Genomic DNA, 20,934 nt, shown 5'->3' on the forward strand with positions numbered 1-20,934 from the left:
GGGAAAAAAATGGAGTTACGGGATGCTCTGCATTGTTTCTGGGGTTTGGGGATTTTTTTTCATAGAATCATAGAATGGCCTAGGCTGGAAGGGACCTTAGGGATCATTTTAATCCAGCCTCCCTGTTGCCAGTGACACCACCTCTCAACTAGATCAGGCAACACATGGGGACCGAACGGGAATTGCAAATGAAGTATTTTACATCTCTAGAAACTGTTCTTTCTTGGGAAAACCACTATAAATGGATTATTTTGCCAAAACCAAACCATCTCATTTGCTTATATGCATATATGTACAAATTTCTGTCATTTAAAATAGATTAAAATCACATCAGTCAAATAGAGCCCTATTTTTGCTCCCTGGTTTTGCATTTGCCTGTTTATTGAGATCATAGGCTTTTCTATGTTCCCCATAAAGATTCAAACTGTATTTTTCACTACATCATGCAAAAAAAATCCTAAAAATTGTTTATTCTAACATTGCATATGTCTGGGGGGAAAAATCTCCCACAATCAAGTTTCAGTGCAGTTTTCCAGATCTATCACTTTTTAACCCTATTCCTATGGCTACAACATCTGAATAAAACAAAATGAAAGTCAGTACCAGCGAACAATGCTGTTCACTTCAAAGCTTAAAGGAATTAAAACTGCACTAGTTCCTGAAATCAAAGAGATGAATCCATAGGTAAATCCTTAGGCATCACTTCAGCTAGTTAACCTGACATGTCAATTAAACGCAAGAGTAATTTATTCAATTCTTAGTCTCATCTGACACAAAACCTATACTTCCCCTGATTCCTAATTAGCAAAAATACTTGTCTTCTTTCATGCAGATAATTTCATAACCATTAGAGTAAAGCATTAACACATTTTTCTTTCAATCACATTTTCCTCCTGTTGACTGACACACCTTTTCTAGTAACTATACTTGTGCCAGTTTCAGGTTTGTGGGAACTTGCCTCAAGGTCTTTAGTAAAGTTCCCTCCCATACACATAAAACAATGATGTATAATCATGATGCTAGCTATGTGAAGAGACGTATGTCTTACCTATGAAAATATGAATGGAAAATTATGCACTGGAGGAATGTAGCTGTTTCCATTTGAGCATATTTATGAAGCTAAATTGCGTAGTACTTAACATGTGGTAGAATGCAGCACGATTAACTCCCTGACAATGTGTTCAGGTGGTGATTCTCATTAAATAGTCTCAGGTTTTTTGATGGACCAGGCTTCTTAAAGGATGGACTAGGAAAATTAATCAAAACGAAGAAATCCCTTTTGTGTACACACGAAACTTACTATAGGCAAGATCTGGCCACATATGTACCTGGTACATGCTATTTTCAGTAAACCATACTCAGTATTTTACAGAATCATAGAACCATTAAGGTTGAAAAAGACCTCTAAGATCATCGAGTTCAACCAATACCACCACGACTAATAAACTACATCCTGAAGTAAGCTATATTTTGACTTACTATTTAGGAATGTTTTTTGAAAGATGATTATGAGACTTTAGACAACTAGTTGAAAAATGCAGGAAAATGTCATGAAACATTTACCCACATGAAAATACTAGAAGTCTCAGATAGCTTTCAAATTCTTTCTAGTCTTTCCCTCATTGCAATTCTGTCAGCTTTCCTTCCCAATGATCAGAACTGACTATATCCTGCAGAGGTGTCAGGAAATGAAGGCACGAAGTCAGAGATCTTCTTAAACTCTGCTAACCTCTCTGGGAAAAAAGCATGGTCAAAAAAAAAAAAAAAAGGCAAAAAACCCTGCCACACAACAAAAGGGAAATCAGCTTCCTTGTATGAAATGTTCATACTGTTCAGCTTGATTCACCGTGTTTAGGAACAAGTGATGTACTGAATTTCCACGTGCAGAGCCATTTGCTGGGGCTTTGGATACCATCTGTCTGAGGCAGAAGTTTAGAGTTCTTCTCATTCCCCGCCCCCTGTATGGTGGCTCCTGATGCACGACAGAAGCAAATCTGAACTGTGCAGATTCATGCACTGCATGATCAGAGCATAAGGTAGCTGTCACCCTCCAAATCACAAATGTGACTGTGGAACGTGGTGGCACATCTCTCTGGGGCCAGGCTCCCAGCCTGGCCTGCTCTAGGGGAGCTTCACAAGCACCATCTGCACCATCAGGACGCTGCAAGGATTTGCCGCACCACATTGCCAAAGGCACCCTGTGACTCAATCAGGCAGTAAGTGCAGGTTTTAGGGACGCAGCTTAGCCAGAGAGCTGTACTAGCCTGTCACTCTACCTCGAGCAGGCTCTGTAGCCAGTGCTGGCCCCCAAACTGCTGCGACTGCACTGGTGCTCTCTTACCAGGGCCAGATAAGGATGTCTACACAAGATGCCGTGGCAGCAGCTGAACACAAAGCTGACCCACTGTAGATGAAGGGCATCTTTACATACAGAAGCTCCACCAGCTTATCTTAGAATCAGTGCAATTAAACTGGTACAAGCCAGTTTAATTAAACTAGATGCTCTCATGTGGGCTCAATAGAAAGTATCCTGGTTAGCTTGCATCTGAAGATTTGCCAGTGCAACCTAATCCACTTTTGAGAGGTTTGAAACCACAGATGTGTTCCTTTTCAAATTTGCTAACTTACTACTAAAATGGCAACTCCAGTCAAACTAGAACAAGTTTAACCAGACTAATTATTTAGGCATTTTTGGAAATATTAATCTCTTTTACTAATCAGCTTGGTTTGCTGATTGTGGCAATGAGACTAGCCTGACCTGCCTTTGATTATATAATGCTATTTTGGCAGTCCAAGGACTAGAAAGTCTGCAGTGGATATCTGCTTAATACATTACAAGGAATACTAAGGAACAAGTTCTTTAATCAAAGACTTTTTATTTGAACAACTTCAATATTTGACCCGAGACAATTAAAAAATATTTTAACTGCATATGTTTTCAACTTCTGATCCTGCTGCCCACTGGTCTTGCTGTGACATGACCTGCATGCAGCTGGTGTGAGAACAGAAGCCATCCTGCCAAGTGTCAAAAAATGGGAGCTCGGGCATTGCTGCAGTGTTGACTTGCCATGTCTCACTTGAATTTCAAACTATGCAGGAGCAGATTACTTGGTCTATTACACCAAAAGCGCACCACTGTCCCCTAAGACTTTTAGCTGTTTTATTTTCACATGCTGTTCTACAAGTCTCATAATAATGAAAGATTCAGATAGAAACTAGCATTGTGAAACATTAGAAGTAAACCACCAATAGTTTAGAGTTTCTCATTAGCATGTTTTTAAGTCCTTTAGGAAAAAATTCTTCACTATGGGGCTGGTGAGACACTGGAACAGGTTGCCCAGAGAAGCTGTGGACCCCCCATTCCTGGAAGTGTTCAAGGCCAGGCTAGGTGGGGCTTTGAGCAACCTGGTCTACATGGGAAGTGCCCCTGCCCATGGCAGGGGAATTGGAACTACATGGTCTTTAAGGTTCCTTCCAGTTCAAACCATTCTATGATTCTGTGCAATGCAGTGCTCAGATATGTGGCCTCTTCCATGCATTTTGGTCCTCACTGCCAATAACTGCCATGCAACCTATCTTTGTGGATTCTGGTAAAATACAAGAATAAAGAAAGTTAATGCAGCAAAAGCTGTATTTACTAACATGGAAACTTATCGTCAGAGATTCTATTATCCCTTAGAAGTGACGTAATTCTCTTTCCACAACTACAGTCTTTCAAGATATTTTCATTTAACTCTCAATGAAGAAGAGGAAAAGGGTGTTTGACTACTGATTATAATTTAAGATGGTTAATCAAAAGCTAGTCTAACTAGAAATCATCAAGTAATGCATAGATGCCCTACAACACCCAATAAATTGCACTTGAAATAGCAAGAGTAACTTCAGCTCACATAAAAAAACACAAGCCAAAAAGCACTGGGAAAGAATCTGGAGAGAACACCACTCAGTACCACAGACATGAACAGAGGTTTTGTGGCTTTTTTTCCAAAAGTTTTCTGTATGTCTGTTCTGTTCATTTTCTCACATACACTCATCAAGGTTACAAAGTGGCATGCAATTGTTTAAGCAAAATCTATTGCTTCCATCACCACCAAGCTGTCTTCAGTCATAGGACTGTTCATTCTGAGAGGCAGCAAAGTGCTCATATCTCTTGTTAATTAAATAAAGTGTTAATTACCATTATTAAAGGCATCCTTGTTGCTTTTGCAGGAAAAAGACATCTGCTGGTAAGGACCAGTGGATTTCCACAGTGCACTGGTTAACGCTGGCTGACAAGAAGTGTCCATTTTGAGATCCATCTGACTTTCATTAGTCCTTGCTATATCCGAATTGGAGATGTTCAGCCCAGGCACACCGTCCTCATAAACGAGAGAAGAATCTGATCTGTTGAGACTGTTTAGAGACACACACACTACAGCTTCATTTAAGTAGAACGTATTTTCACCATGTAAGCTGTCCGACTGATTATGTCCTATTATCTGCAGAAGACGAGAAAAACACATAACAGCAATGTCTCCTTTGTCCAGCATCAGAACCATAGAACCACAGCTTATTTTGAGTTGGAAAGGACCCGTAAGGACCACTGCGTCCCACACCCTGCTCCTTGCAGGACTACCTAAAACTAAACCATATGACTAAAAAAGCTGTCCTGAAGAACCCTTATATCAGCATACACAAAATTAAGTGCCAGACAGAATGGGGATTCATAGCAAGTAGTCACTTAGATTCCCAGAAGTTAACCACTAAACATGCTAAATTGGATGTGTGTTTAGGAACAGGCATTGATAACCTAGTACACTTTGCTTTAGCTCCCCTCAAAGCCCAGGATAATTCAGTAACAATTTCAAAATGGCGAACAATAAAGGGCTGCTCCTTGTGATGCACTGAGCTCTGCTGACTCTTTTTAGCAGGTTAATATTTTGTCTTGTGGCTCAATAAGATATCGCTTCACATATGTGAATCTGTGTGCACTGTAATCCAGAAGTAAGGCTGGACCTCACACAGATGGGTAATCACAGGGAACAGGACTTCAGCAGTCAAACTGGCAATGGCAAACAGCAATCAGCAAGGGGCAATTGCTCCCAGGGGCTGAAACTGCAACTCCTGCAAAGAGTCTCTTCCTGCAGGTGTTTATCAAGGCCAAGCCAACGAAACAGCAGAGGTAACAGCGTTGAGTTTCTGCAATGCTTGGCCATCCAGAAGTAGCCAAGCTCAGTGTAATGGCAAAAACATTGCGCTGGGAATACCATCCAACTGGCAAGCTGCTACTCAGCCAGCTCTCCTGCTGCAAGGAGTATGGTAGTGGAAAACACAAGACAAAGATGATCCCAAGGGCTGGAATGCATCCAAAGCCAGGTATTGTACTTGAAATAAAACTACAAGTAGTCTTGCACATGAAATACTAGGTTAAGAACTGCTACTCTTTGACACTCAGCATTTCATTAGTTTGCCTATCTGTCTGTGTGATCCTGGCCATCCCCGCATCAGGCTATCATCCTTCAACTTCCTCTAAAGATTTCAGAAGACGTTTCCATTGAAGCTGACAGGCAAGTTCAGTTTTGGTTTTATCATCCACTTCTTAAGCATTGTCAAACAAATCAAAATTGTACCGTTAAGCTATACTAGTAAGAATTGCCTTCACTGTTTGGGCTGAGAAGGCATATATGGATGTCATGTTCACATGGTGTTCACACAAGCTGGATGAAAAGGGGGAGGTCAGAGGGCAATCCTTCGCCTCCTCATGCAGGTACAGGCTTAGATGCAGAATGGTCACTGCCCATTATGGGTCAGTTGCCAGCTGAAGAACTAGGGAGCTGATGGCCTGAAAAAAGGCCCTACAGATTTTCTTGTGAAAATGAAAACCTGGAGGGGGGAAAAAAGCTGTTTAAGTCAGTGAGCTTTCAATACATGCAAAAGCCACACAAAATGTTTTGATTTGCAGGTGCTTTAGGGAACAGTAATGGAAATCAAGACCATGCTCATGCAGGCAGGGACTAGAAGCCAAGTCGCACCTGGAAGGTGAGCATGCAGACAGATGAGTTCAGAATCGGTCTATTCTTCACTCTCAACAGAAACTTACTAATTTTTAGTATTAAACGCTTAAGCAGCTTCAGAATTACTTTAAGTCACATCACTCAACAATTAATTACAGTGATGGAGCCACACACCAACGCTTTCCCTTAAGGGACTGCTTGTTTCTCAGGGGAGCAGGACAGCAGGACCTGACATGTGGGATTCACCTGGCACATCCAGCTCCTAAAGCAGCCACTTTTCCTCACTGGAGACAGTGCTGTTGTCCAGGAATAAGGACAGCAGCCAAAGACTTCACTAAAAACTTTACACAGAATGACAGAATCATTAAGGGGGCCGGTTAGCTCAGTCAGTTGAGCGTAGCGCTAACAACGCTAAGGTCGCGGTTTCGATTCCCGTTCAGTCCCCATGTGTTGCCTGATCTAGTCGACAGGTGGCGTCCCTGGCGGCAGGGAGGCTGGATTAAAATGATCTCTAAGGTCCCTTCCAGCTTAGGCTATTCTATGATTAAGGTCGGAAAATATCTCCAAGATCAAGTCCAACTGTCAACCCAACACTACCACAACCACTAAACCAAGTGCTACACGTTTTCTATGGCTCAAGCATTACAATAATTTATCTTTCCTAAAAGAGGCAAAAGACAGAATGGGTCTGGCAAACACAGAGGCAAAGCATAATAAAACACAGATTCTCACACAATTTCCATCTCTTAAATTTAAAATCCATTGTTCTGAGTGTGGCTTCCATAGGGCATCCAGTTTAAAAATCAGAGAATGGCTGAGACTGGAAGAGACCTCTAGAGGTCATCTGATTCAACCTCTCTGCTCAAGCAGGGCCACCTAGAGCTGGTTGCCCAGGACAATGTACAGATGGATTTTAACATCTCAAATGATGGAGACTCCACAACCTTGCTGGGTAACCTGTGCCAGTGCTCTGTCACTTTCACAGGAAAAAATCATTTCCTGAGGTTCAGAGGGAACCTCCTGTGTTTCTGTTTGCGACTGTTGCCTCTTGTCCTGTCACTAGGCACCACTAAAAACAGCCTGGTTCCCTTCTCTTTACACCCTCCATTTAGGTATTTATATATACTAAAAAAAATACCCATGAGCCTTTTCTTCTCAGGCTGAACAGTCTCAACCTTTCCTCACAGGAGAGATGCCCCTCAGACATCTCCACTTGACAGTCCCCATGTGTTGTCTGATCTAGTCAACAGGTGGCATCCCTGGCGGCAGGGAGGCTGGATTAAAATGATCTCTAAGGTCCCTTCCAGCTTAGGCCATTCTATGATTCTATGATTCTACGATTCTATCTATGACAGCCTCTCCCCTGCTCTATCTGCAACCATCCCACAGCTCTATGTTTTCCTTGTACTGGGGAGCCAGAACCAAACACAGAACTCCAGGTATGGCTGGAGTAGAGGGAAAGGATCACCTCCCTTGACCTACTAGCAATACTTTTCCTAATGCAGCCCAGGAGACCATTAGCCTTCTTCGTGAAAGGGCAGGCTGTTGGCTTAAGTGCAACTTGCTGTCCACCATGACCCACAGGTCCTTTTCTGCAAAGCTGCTTTCCAGCTGGGTGGCCCACAGCAGTGTATGCGGTTGTTCCTCCCCAGGTCAAACTTCATGAGGTTCAAACAAAACTCTTGGACATGCCTGAACCTCAGCTTCTCACACGCTTACCAACCAACAAACCTCAGACATACAGGTCTACTCATCAAGGAAAGTCTCTCTAAGTCTGCAGGTGGGGATATAATTACAGCAGGGAAATACGCACCTCATTGTTGTCTGTGGATGACAAGAGGCTACTCTTTTGACTGTGCTTCCAGTGCCAGAAGACCCTCTTCTGCATGTTCACACTGTCTCTTTCTTTCTCCACCATTTTCTGCCCCTCCTGGAGCCTCTCCAGGCTCTGCTGGTACTCCTGCAGCTGCAGTGCCAAGCCTTGCTGGCTCCGCTCCAGCAGCTCCTCTTGGCACCCACACTCCCTTGCCCGCTGCCCCAGCCGGCTCTCCCTCGCCTCCTGCTCCTGCTGCCGCTGGTCACATTCACGCAGCCACCGCTGCTGCTCTTGCTGAAACTGCTGCTTCAGTTTGTGTATGTTGGCCAGCTCCACCCTTTGTTTTTCCAGATTCCGGTATTTTTCTTGTTCCAGAAGGAGGTTTAGCCGAGAACCACGGACCCGACCAGTCTTCTCATTCTCTAGCAGGAGTAACCTATGGAGTTCTCTGTGGCTGTCCTGGATAGCTAGTGCTGCCTAGATACCACAACAAAAATCAGACACAAATATTTAAATATTAGCATTAATTAATTTCTCTATTTTTACATAGAAGCATTATACAAAAATACTTCAACCTCCCATAATATCAGTGTTTAATGCTTTTCGGGAGGTTATTCCTTATGCAAGTAGAGAAAATTCTGTGTTTTTGTCTTTACTAAGAGATGTTTCTAAAAGCTCCTGTCCATTTTGAGTTCTCTAACATGGCTTCTGGTTTACACTTAGTATTATTCTATATGTTTATGGTACAGCTGTGCATATGCACTTCAGTTACAGCTGAGGTCTGTAACTGTATCCTCTGTCAGAGGATGTTAAGTCACATAGGAAAAATGATTTCTCACAGTTAAAGAGGGCATTAAGGCACTGGGAATGCTACACTCAGCAAAGTATTCCTAACACAGATGTGGCTTATACAGATAAAACTGCATGTTTCCAAGACAGCTAACTCCAACCCTATGGCTTTCCTTGCTAACAGGCAACAGTCCTACTAACATCAGTCCTACAGGCAACTGCCAATGCAGCCATGCCATCAGGACAATACTGCTACATGTACCTGACTGAGATATCTGTGCCAGCAAAAAAATGACATCTTGTAATGATTTCTATTTTGACATTTCAACAATTTATTTTACAATCGACCACACTTTATTCTGTCCTTCACAAGGATGTTGTGACATTGTTTGCATTAAAGATTGTGAGATCTTCCAACAACACAAAAATAAACAGCTGGGATTAAGAAGAAAGAAAAGCAAGAAAGCCCTTGATCTGCTGTGGCACTTACTGCTCGGCCTATCTTTAAGAGCTAACATGGGAATCTACCTTAGCAGACATTCGCAGAGAATTCCCACAGCCCCACTACCTCATGCCATCCATCTCAGAAAGAGTTTTTAACTCTATGCAATTCCCACTCTAATTTAATGCTACACTATTGCCACTTCTCTTGACTTCTCCTCTAGTACTGGGCCAGTTCCAGTGATCTGTAAACAGGGCAAGAAAAGGGGCCTTTGCTTGTTTCTCTGCACCTATATTGCCAACTCATAGTCTGAACAATCAAGGCATGATCTCAGTCATTATTTGACTGCCCCTCTGGTGTTAAGCTATCCATTTTTCAATTTTTAAAAAGTTTTGCATGAATTACAAACTTTTTACTTTGCTTTTGCATTGCTTCAATCCACTTAATTAAGCCTAAGGCTTCCAGGACTATTACAAAATATGCTAATATCAAGAGGGTCTAGAAATAAAACATTCTTGAATGAAAACAGAACTATAAAACTGCATCTAAATAAAAATAAAAAATAAGTTAAAATGGTCAAACTTAGTAAAAAAGAGGAAAAAACTTCAGACTAAGGTCCTACAGAATACATGCTAATTGAGACTGAAATATCTAAAATGGGTTGCGTTTGCTACTTAAGTGGCAGAGGCACTGTTTACTAGCTGCCAGGAGAGTATTCTAAACAAAATACTAAAACTTCTCAATATTTACATCTGTTCAGTTGGAGCCATCATTTTACTCTCCTCCTAGATTTTTGGACTGTATACATATCCGTTTACTGGAGGACTGATCTCCAAGCAAGCAAGCAAGCATTCTTCACTTCTTAGAAGAAATCTACCACTGATGCAGAGTGAAAATAGACTATATGACAACTTTTGCAATAGTCAGTAGAGGTTAAGTATTCACTGATATCATGTCTGAAAGTGGGGTAAGATGGAAACAAACCTTGAGAAGAAAATTATTAAGACTAATAACTCTACAAAGTTAGCAGTGGAGTAGTCACCTGTATGCTGTACAAGAGGCGGGTTAAATTCTGGATTGCTTGTACAACCTAGAAAATAAAAGAGAAGGATTTTCAAAGATTTGACCACTGTTAACTAAATACTTACTATATTCTGTCTGGCGTTTAAATAAACTCACCTCTGTCCCTGTAGACCCTGGGAAACTCATACTTCCTCCCTAAAATAAACACATTTTGTTTTAAAAAGTAGTTTTTAATTTTAGAATTGTATTATCTAGGTATTTCTTTCTAAACTAGTGGAGACATTCACATCACTAATACATGCAGTGCTGAGTCAAACCTTTTTGTGGGTATGTGAAAAAAGACAGAAGCAATAACCTATGAAGTCTAATAATTCACCAACACTGGAGTTTCCGCAGAAATCACTAGAGATTCTAAGCACAACTGTAAAAATAAAAATATTTCATCCACAATTTTAATCCTCTTGTGACAATGCTACTCATTCCTTGTTTACCTGACAGTTTTGAAATACAGTAACCAGACTTCTGTATATACAGTGTAGTGGGTTTAGATTACTTATGGGAGGATGAAACAGCACAAGACTCTTCAAAAACTGAGATAGTAATGTAACAAGAATCTAGCAGATGTCACATTATGGCAAAGAAACGTAGTGTGAGGTGCTAAGCAAAGGCTGCGTGTCCACTATACTCCGCAGAACGCACCAGTATGGTTTTACCATTGTCCACTGCAGCAAGGCTCAGATGCTTTACACTTTCCACCCTGCTCCCTTTTCCTAAGAAACTTTCTAAATTTATGGGGTGAAGCCACCCATAATCCCTTCAGCATGAAGAACACCTCCTCTGAGAACGATAAGGTGAAACAGTGGATAAATAAAACACAATCCCTTCTCAGGCTATGCTGAAAAGACTTCCTGTGCAATTTTTCTACTTTTTTTCTTTTTTTCAGAGAAGCAGAGAAGAGTTTGGGGAGTATTTGTTCTCTCTCTGCTTCTTCTAAGTTCTCTACTGAGACTCATTTTCCACCACAAAGAGCAAAGCAGCTGCTCCATTTAGCTGCGATAACCGAAAACAAGATGAAAAAGGTGAGGCCCCAAAGCACAGTTTAACACAGACAAGCTTGGGGGAAAGGGAGCACCGGCTGCATCATTTCCTCCACCCCCCTCACTCATTATCTCCCTTCCATACTTTCCTCTACTCCCTCTCCACATCTTCACCTCCTCCGTTTCTCACTGTATGCAGGAGCAACTACTCGCCTCCACTGTGAGAAGCAGAGAACTTTCTGCTCGTGCTTCTATGCAGCACAAGGATTGGCACGAAGGAGCTCCACTATCCCCCTCCTGGGTGGCCAAGATCAACAGCAGGCAAGGAGGAAGAGTAGGGCTGAGAGGGAGGAGAAGGAGATGCTGGCAGGGTGAGGAAGAGCAAGCGTATGAAGGAGAGTCCCCATGCTCTTTCACATATCATGAGTTTCTTTCCATTTTTGAAGCCCTTTTTAATTTACTAAAGGAGGTGTACAGATGGATTAAAGGCTTACCTGGCTTTGGCACGGCCAAGGGTTATCCAGTGGCCAGCCCAGGCGCCTGTGGTCTCCCTACTGCAGGTCCACTTGACCGCTGGGGGATGAGCCCAAGGCAGGTTTAGATGAGCTAGCTGGGGTGACAGCAGCATGGCCAGCTGCACTGCTACAGATTCAGCACAACACTGTGAGCCCAGCTAGGTCCAAAGCAACATATACAGCTGCTTATTCAACCTGTGCTGTGGGTCACCACCACCTCCTTGCCACTCTTCCCTAGCACCTCCGTTCACAGTGATGAGCAACAGTGGAGATGAGGACGGTCAGATCCCAGGGCAGGCTGCGTGCACAGCGCCTCAGACAACCCCTCCGAGCATGTGACTGCAAGGCAGGGTGGGTGAGATGGGGACCACCTCTCACAGCAGCCTGTTTGGGACCCCACGTGCTGCACAGGCAGCGCTCTTCCTTCTGCCTGGTCAGCATCTAACCCCCCGAGCTTGAGGCTTTCACTCTGTCTGTCCAACTCTTGGTTTTCTCAGCTTAGCTGGCCTGAGCCCGGGGCTGCCACCCCGCAACACCAGGACTGTACCGCCAGCAGCCCCAAGGCAGGTAGGCGGAACGTCTTCCACCCTTGAAAGCCCTCGCCTTGCCTGTTTTGTTTGCTCGTTCTGCCACCTCCTGGTAAGTCTGATTCTGACACAGTAGAAAAAAGAGTTCTACCTGGGCTGACCAAAACAGCAGCTTAGGTGGAAGAGTTTGCTGCACATCCCTCTGGTCCAAATGCAGCTCAAAGCAGGGCTAGCTTCAAAGTTAGATGAGACTGCTCAGGGCCTTCTCCAGTTGAATCTGGGGAACTTCCAAAGATGGAGATCCCACAATCTGTACAATCTCTTTCTGCTTGATCACCCTTGCAATGACTTTTTCCCCTTATACACAGTCAGAATTTCCCTTGCTGTAACTTGTCATACTGGATGCTCGCCTTTTTCCTACGTATCTCTGAGAAAAGCCTGCCTTTTACCTTCTCTATAACCCCAATGGCAGTGTTTTCACGTGGAGCTACTGGAACTTTTAACTGCTTAGATCTGAGACCCTCTGTCCTCTATTAGCTTATCTTGTTTCCCCTCATATAGCCTCTGTGCTCCCTTACTTGCACTCTTGGGTTTCATTCTATTTCCTCCACACACACTTCTCTTCCTATTCCTTTCTAACACAGCAGTCTGGTAAGATGACCTAGAGCTAAACATGAGGCAAGGTTATAGGCAGATTAGTGTATTAGCAAGAGTCTTCCAGAAATAGCTAGAAAAAAACCCTCACGGTTTCAGGCACGCAAGTCCTCTTTCAGATCTGATGCAAACATAGTATGCTGATGCTGATTATCTCCTTTTCTAGCAAACTTTGCTTTCCATTTCAAGTCACATATCTTCTATTCTTGTCTATCCCTTTTACTCCATCTGTGGTCCTGCTTCTCCACCTAAGGACTCCGCAATTATAGTTCACTTTATTTCCACACAGTAATTCAAACTTCTTTTACTCGAACATTCTTCTGCAACACGAAATTTACTATTCCTAACTCTGCCCAGAACTGACTTTTGATTCTCCTTTTTCCCCAGATCTGCTTATGAATTATAGGACTTTGAAAACTGAGTAGTTTCACTTCTAATCTCTAATTTCTTCATTTTGATGTAATTCAAAATTCTGAAGCAAGCTGGTGTAAGACAATCCATCCTATTTTACGTCATTATTCTCAGAATGAAGTTCTTCCAATACATAAGTCTTCCTTGCATTACCTGACATCTCTGTCACTGCAGGAGACTTTCATCATTCTGTGAACAGGAGGAGGGAGTATAGGGAATACTATTGTCAGCACCATAGAGATAGATGTATTGAATGATGACAGTGGAGAACCATGATCTTAAGCAGCCCATATAAGTGGTATAAAAACACTGTGGCTGTTAATACAGCCCACCAACCTGTAAGCCTGGCACGAAAACTGTTCTGCATTTTGATTGTTTATGATTGCTTTTAAACCTTCATTATTAATAGAGTGACCTCTATTAAACTGAATTATCCAGATTTGGGTGAAATGTGCCTATCCCACGCTTTGTGTTTTAGAATAGTCTTTAGATACCCCATAAAAGTTTGGACAGCATTGATATTCCCAGTGTCCAGAGTGCTATGTGCAACACAGAAAGAAAAATCTGTTACAATACCTTATCCTCTAGATTGGCATCTGCCATTTCCGTTTCAACACTGACATCGACTTCAGATGGCTCTTCAACTTCTTTTATTTCTGCATCTAGCAAATACAGGCCCAAAAAACACAAGATATCAAGGCATATTCTGAATAGAGAAAAAAAGGACACACATTTTTTATAGCTACTGACAGGATGCTGAAAATAGAGATTTATGTAATCTGAAGTTATATAATGGATTCTAGGATGGGGAAAAACAAATTTGGAAGCCAGGATGGCACAGAGGGGACAATTTGGTTTTCCCACCTTAAAAATTAGTAGTGTTTCACCTATGAAAGTTTGAAGATAAGTAAGCTGTATCACTAAAAATGTTCTGCAACAGTGTTTTTTACAGGACTTTTATCTGCATTTTGTTACAAGAAATCCATGCTACCTTTTACAGCTGCAATTACTGGAAAGTGAGTCCTGGTTTTCAGGCCTTCTAACAAAAACTGGCTGCCCTGGGAAACGGCCCATACTGCAATATAGATTTTCTGTGGAGCTGAGCAATAGTGGTGAGAGAGCATATGGAGATATGCAAATCTGATTCAATATTGCTGAATGCAGGCATGTGCTAGAGAAAAGGTGCAGTGAATGCACACCATCCATTCACTTCAATGAAGTTACACAACGACTTACACCATCTGAGCATTTGACCAAAGACAACTCCTATTACATTATTTTCTATTGATTCTGTCACAGATTAAAAAAGGTTTCCAAAAGAAACAATGCAGTATGAATTATTTTAGCACACTGAATATGTAAAAGCACCAAATTTCACTCACCACCAGGAACAGATTCCAAGATTTCATTAGCACTAAATCTGTGCTTCACACTTAACTCCTCAGTATTTTCCCCTGGTGATCCGTCTGTTTCACTCAGTTGTGCTGTCTTTACAGCAACATGGAGACTTTCAACTAGAGAGGAAAACATGCAGGATTACAGAGGCCCCTTAACTAGCTCCTTAATGAAGAAATCTGTGACATAGAATCATAGAATATTTTACACTGGAAGAGACTTTCAGAGGTCATCTAGTCCAATACCCTACTCAGAGTTGTTCAGACTACAGTGGGTTGTTTAGAGCTTTGCACAAAGTAGCTTTTAACATCTCAAAAGATGGAGACTTCATGGCCTTTCTGGGCAACCTGTTCTGGTTTTCAATCACTTTCATGGTATATAATTTTTTTGCTGGCTTAGTTGGAACTGCCCAACTGGTACCTGATGCCTCTCGTCCTATTAGCATGTGCCCCTAAAAAACCCCTGGTTTCTCTGTGTCCTCCTGTTAGACAGCTGAGGACAGCAACGAGATGGCACCAAGTTGCCTTCTTTCAAGCCTGAACACACCACCTATCTCAGTTTCTCCTCAGATATCATGTGCTCCAGACCTCTAATCATCCTGGTACCCTTTGCTGAACTTGCTCCAGTCTGTCAATGTCTCTCTTGTACAGGGAAGCCCAGCATTGGTCACAGCACTCCAGGCAGGACTCGCGGGGCTAAGTAATAAGCAGAGGAAGGATCATCTCCTTCTGTCAATAATACTGTCAGTGGCAACTCTCCTCCTGATGCAACAGCCTGGGAAGCAGTTGGCCGTCTTTGCCACAAGGGCGCATTGCTGCTTCGTGGTCAACCTTCGTGGACTCCCAGGTTCACTTCTACAAAGCTATTTCTATCTAGACAGTGTTCAGCCTGTACCAACACATGGTATTACTCCATCCCAGATGCAGGACTTCGCATGTGTCTTTGTCCAACTTCTAGGGGTTTCTCTTAGCCCATTTTCCCAACCTGTAGTGGTGTCTCCAGCACACTGATTGTGCTGCCTTATTTGGTGACAGACACGAATTTGCTAAGTTAATTTCATTAATAAATGTGTTGAACAGTATCTGTCTCAGGACCCACCCCTAAAGGAATCCCCTAATAACATGTTGCCAGCTGGACATCATATCACTGATGACAATTCTTTCAGCTTGGAAGTTCAGCCAGTTTTCCACTCGGGCAGCCTGCATCTCACCAGTTCAGCTGTAAAGATACTACAGTCAGTGCAGACAGTGTTGTGTGCCTTCCAGATGTCAAGGTAAACAACATGCACTGCTCTCCTCCCATCATAAAACCTGTCAAGTTAGTCAGACACAATTTGCCCCTGATGAATCCATGCTGGCTGTTCCCAGTCACTTTCTTGTCCTTCATGTTCTTGGAAATGGCTTCCAGGAGGATTTGCTCTATCACCATCTCAAAGGCATCAGTGAGGCTGACTATTTTGTAGTTCTCTATATATTCCTTCTTGAACAGGCTTGTGCAGACACTTGCATTCTCCAAGTTATAAGGAAACTCTCCTGATCACTGTGACCTTTCAAAGATGACAGAAAGCAGCCTCACAATGATATTGACCAGGTCCCTGAGCAGCCTTGGATTTATCCCGTCTCATCTCATGGATTTGTGTATATCCAATTTGCTTAAGCTCTCCCTAATCCTATCCTTCTCTACTGTGAAAAATGCTTTATTCCTACAGAGCCTGTTATCAACTCAGGGACATAGAGTTTCTGTTCTGGAAAATGATCTCCACAAATTAACTACAGTATAAGAAATTGTAAACTCCTTATAGTGTGCTGAAGAGTCCTGAAATCCAAGACATTATCAACACCAACATTAGCATGACAGATGGTAAAAATTAAAAATGGGCAGAATAAGGTGTGTAAGCATAGGCTGCCATTTTAGCTAAAATGACATTTACTGTTGCATCACTGACTTATATTCCATACTGAGTTTTATCAATGTTATCAATAAAATGCCCTCACACTTCATAGTGATGATGTAGACCATGCAACCTAAACACCATGTTCCTGCCTGCTTATATATGTTATGCACTACACATACTCCTTGTCTTGTAATCTGGCAGGTACCATCTCATACATTTGACAAGTATAAACCTGAGAGGCTTCTCTTGGCCCTTTGCCAAATTTTGACACTGCCAGTTCTTTAGACTTGACAGAATGGCAGCACAAGGCAACACGGCTGTACTTTGTTATCTTGAACTACCAGTCCACTCTCCGCATGCAAACTCACCTTCTCTGAGTGCTGCTGTCAACAATGAAGTAGCCTGTGGAGTTTCTCCAGAATCAGGTTTGATAAGGAGGTGAGGTTCTACATGAACATCCTCAAACCCACTTATATCTACCAGTTCTGCATAGATATGCAACTTCTCTTCCAAATAACTACAGATCTGCTGGTCCTGGTAACTCAGTGACTCTGTCAAACAAAATTGAAGTCTGTTTTAATATTTTTTATCCTGCAATCAAAGCCATGTTCCCCATTCACACCTTATACCACATAGATACTGCTAACTTGAGCTAACTTGGCCAGGAACCAAATTCACCTCATGGCACAGACCTAGGCAGAGAGCCAGGCCACTGCCCTACCCTGATGAAGTGGCCTTGACTGCACTCTGGAGACCTCAAGTACCTCCAAGTACTTGGATCAAGCAGCCAGAAGACGCACTGACTTGGTGCCTCGATGTCAAAGAAATACATCTAGTCTCAGCATAGGACGCCCTTCCCTATGGTGCTCTGTAAGGATATAACAAAAGACTGGCGAGGACGACAGTAGGTTCGCTCAAGCGACTTGCACCTGAGCTGTCAGAAAACACACACATCACGATGGATCACTGCTTGCCCTCGTGTGCTCGACCAGCAGCACTGCCCGCGCCCAGATAACAGAGGCCTGGGATAGATGCGGGGGCCTCTCCCCAATTCCCGCCCTGCAAAGCTGTCCTGGGAGCCCTGGGAACTCAGGCAGAGCAGCCAGTAAGACATAACAAAGCAGTGGCACAGATCCCCCACGCTTTCTAGCCAGGAGAGATCTCCTTGTGCCTGCGCTGCCGCTTGGCGAGCTGCTCGTGTGATTGCTGCCCGGGTGCCTCAGCCGGGTGCTGCTGCAAGGGTTCTCCAGATTGCCAGGCAGTCAGAATAAATCTACTCTTTCCAGTTCAGCCATGCCCTCTGGCTGTTCCTGTGTCCTGCCTGTTTCAGCCCACACACTCTCTATAGGAAGAACATGTCTGGAATTTCTTTCCTTACAGCAGAATAAAGATATTGTAGAATAAAGATAACTGTAGGGGAACCAAAGGAGTAGAATTTATCTCTCTCCATTACATTTCCAGATCAAAATAACAGCAACAAAGCATGAAGTGCTGTAAACAAGCACAAAGACACACAATTACTGAAGATACTTAAGATACTGAAGATATGAGATATTTTCACAAACATGGAACTATCTGGCCCTGATGCTAATCTGGGAAATATAGCATTAATTTTTTTTTCTTTTTTACTCACAGTCATGTAGCAAAAAATAAAAAGTCTTCAGAAAAAAAAACTGTTCTCTTTCAGTAAATACACATTATATCACCAGACCACCCCGGTTTTCTCTGTCGTGACTCTGCCTATGGAGCCGCTCCGAAACCACCAGCCAGTATGGGCGCAGGATTGAACTCTCAGGATGCAGGAGCTCTCAGAGTGGCAGGAAACATACCATACCTTGACATTTCTGAATTCTGGATGCTTTGGCTTCAGCAATACGTCTGTCCTCATCAGATTCACTCCTTTTTCCTTCTTCTTCCTCTGGACAACTTCAAAGATGGAAGAGAAACAAAAGTAGATAAAGCAAAACCTGCACATCGTATATAGTACAGCATTCATAATAAACAGAACACAACATCAGCACCAACTTTTGCTACAATCCAGAAACATGCTGTTTGTCTGCTTCTTTGAAAAGCAGTAACTGGACATACACCAAACTGAAAGACTCCTTTTAATTCTGGTAAGCCTGCACCGTGCAGCAAATGGGTGGCTGTCCCTCATTCAGGTTTGCCATTCTAAGCATAATCTTGGCCCCATGAGGAGCAACGCTTTCCTTGCCATTTTTAAGGAGCTGACACCAAGATAGCAAGCATGGCTGGGGATTTCCCCAAAATGGCTGCAGGGACAGCTGCAAGAGTCTGGAAAGCACACAGTGCCAAGGGCAAAGGTGGCAAAAGCTTACAATGGCTAGTGAGGACATCCAATGGGGAGTAGGAAGGGTCTGCTGATTCAGTGGGAAAACAGAAGTAACATGGGAAATTTGGGAGAAGCAACAGGGAGGCTTTGGGGTCTGTATATCCTGAGCTCAGAGGAAAATTTAGGCTCACAAGATGGACCCAGTGCAATGCAGAACAGAAAGTCTACTGCCAGGAATACCCAACCAACCTCCCAACTGCTTGGATTGCCAGGACAAAAAGCCAAAGCCCTTTCCTCTACCTTTCCACTGCATCTTGAATGTGCCTCATCCAGTTGTTACGTTCCTCTTTGGAGTTGGTGTGAACTTCATACATCTCAGGCCCTGCAGAAGAAGCGCTAATCAGAAACATCCCCCTTTCTTCATTGGCTACTTCTCTTACTATGAGCCTCTGAAGGGAGATAATGGAAGGCTTCTGGTCCTGGGGGAAACAGTCACAACACAAGAGAACAATAAATACTCTCTTAAAAAATTTACACATTAAGAAGACAACAATTTTTCAATTAATTGGACTAATTCTAGTCCTGGTATAGTCAGACTATGTATGCTCTTACCAGGTGTAAGAGGCTGCAAGTTTTGAGTATTCAGATATGTCCTTAGACTATTTTATAAAATATATTATAGCATATGTGCTAAAAACTAAATCCCAGAGGCTCAATGATATTGGGAGACAGTGTTCATATAATGTTTATATTTAGATAGTTTGGGAACTTTTCTCCATGACCTTTCATAGCATTTATTGTGTGTTTACTACTAAATTTTCAGTTAGAATTATTCTTCTGGCTTATTTTACAGAACCAGAGGTTCAAATTAATTTCAGATAATTGAAAGAGCCTGCTCTACTTCCTGCCTTAATAATCAGATGAAGCATGACACTAAAAATACTATTTTGTTATGTCCATCCTTCTCCCTGAGAAAAATATTTAATTTTGAAAATAAACTTGATTTTCCATATACTGGCATATTAATGTTTTGTTGTCAGTTCTACTGAGAACTTCCAGTAGCTTTTGCTTCTTCTCACATTCATTCACTTTCAAATCTACAGCTGCAATCATGTTCTGAGTACACTACTAGGATTTCAGGAAAAAGAGGTATTATGTGGGACTAACCTAGAAAAGGACCTAATTTTTGAGAAATATGCAAAGAAAAGTGCAATGGGTATAATGAAGTATCTGACAATATACTTACAACAGCTGCAAAGACGTATTTTTGATCTTTTTCTTGCAAGAAGAGCAGTACATCAGTTAGAAGCAGAGCTAAGATGTCTTCAAATGAGAAAAGGAAAATAAAGTTTTTTAATTAAGTAATTTTAATTATAGTTAATTTCCTCTTTTATCTCTGATCTATAAATAGCCCACAGAATCCTACAGTAAACTAAACAGGAAATATCTGGATTAGCCTATGGTGTCTATGAAGTAACTGCACTTTCTAGCTCCCTGAGGAGACCATGCTTTCTGCCAGCTACCATCCTTCAGCGTCATGCGGGAGCATGGGCCCAGAGAACGAATTCCTCTCTCCACTGTCAGTACAGCTTCCCCAGGCCTCTCAGAGGCAACCTGGCAAAGACTAGTTCACACAAGTTTTGTTTCGTCTATGCTGTAACATATACTCACAGCATAGTATTACATTGGTAAAAGTATTTCTAGAATAATGATGAATAGACAGCTTTATCAAGGTGTACAGCAAATATTAGTAAGCTCCAAAAAAAACCAACCCCTACACGTGATTAACACCAAAAATCAAATTCTAGGTTTGCATGCAAAAATTTGTCCCTAGCCAAATGTGGATTCAGATCTCCTTTTCCACTAAGGATGTCCCAGTACCAGCATGTGATTTTTCATGCATTATTTTCAACGGCCAGTACTGCAAACAACATACAGTTACAAGCCAAGACTCTGTGATACGGGATGAAACTGCAAACCAATGAACTAGAAGGGGAGGACTGGAAGAAGAAATTTAGCTGATGGATTTGTATGTGAACTTGTCTTCTTACCCAGATATACAGTGGACCAACCACAAAACACAGCAGCTTCTGGAACTACTCTTCTAGTAATTAGTGGCATACTCTCAATGCCATTACCTCAGAA

The 20,934-nt window shown here is 42.4% G+C and overlaps 1 protein-coding gene across 1 annotated transcript in view; it reads right to left on the bottom strand.

Annotated features, from left to right (window-relative positions):
• Positions 1-4,169: 4,169 nt before the first annotated feature.
• The window catches only part of ARHGEF28 (Rho guanine nucleotide exchange factor (GEF) 28), a 71,594-nt gene continuing 54,829 nt past the window's right edge, over positions 4,170-20,934 (bottom strand). The window contains exons 24-33 of the mRNA XM_009872049.1: positions 20,036-20,112; positions 19,090-19,268; positions 18,331-18,422; positions 16,865-17,047; positions 14,590-14,721; positions 13,784-13,869; positions 10,220-10,258; positions 10,083-10,130; positions 7,807-8,286; positions 4,170-4,478 (exon numbers count right to left, since the gene is read on the bottom strand). Of these exons, the coding sequence (XP_009870351.1) occupies positions 4,170-4,478; positions 7,807-8,286; positions 10,083-10,130; positions 10,220-10,258; positions 13,784-13,869; positions 14,590-14,721; positions 16,865-17,047; positions 18,331-18,422; positions 19,090-19,268; positions 20,036-20,112 (1,625 nt within the window). The remainder of the gene's footprint in view (positions 4,479-7,806; positions 8,287-10,082; positions 10,131-10,219; positions 10,259-13,783; positions 13,870-14,589; positions 14,722-16,864; positions 17,048-18,330; positions 18,423-19,089; positions 19,269-20,035; positions 20,113-20,934) is intronic.

The sequence above is a fragment of the Apaloderma vittatum genome, unplaced genomic scaffold, assembly GCF_000703405.1.
Source record: "Apaloderma vittatum isolate BGI_N311 unplaced genomic scaffold, ASM70340v1 scaffold4236, whole genome shotgun sequence".
In the NCBI taxonomy this organism is placed as follows: domain Eukaryota; kingdom Metazoa; phylum Chordata; class Aves; order Trogoniformes; family Trogonidae; genus Apaloderma; species Apaloderma vittatum.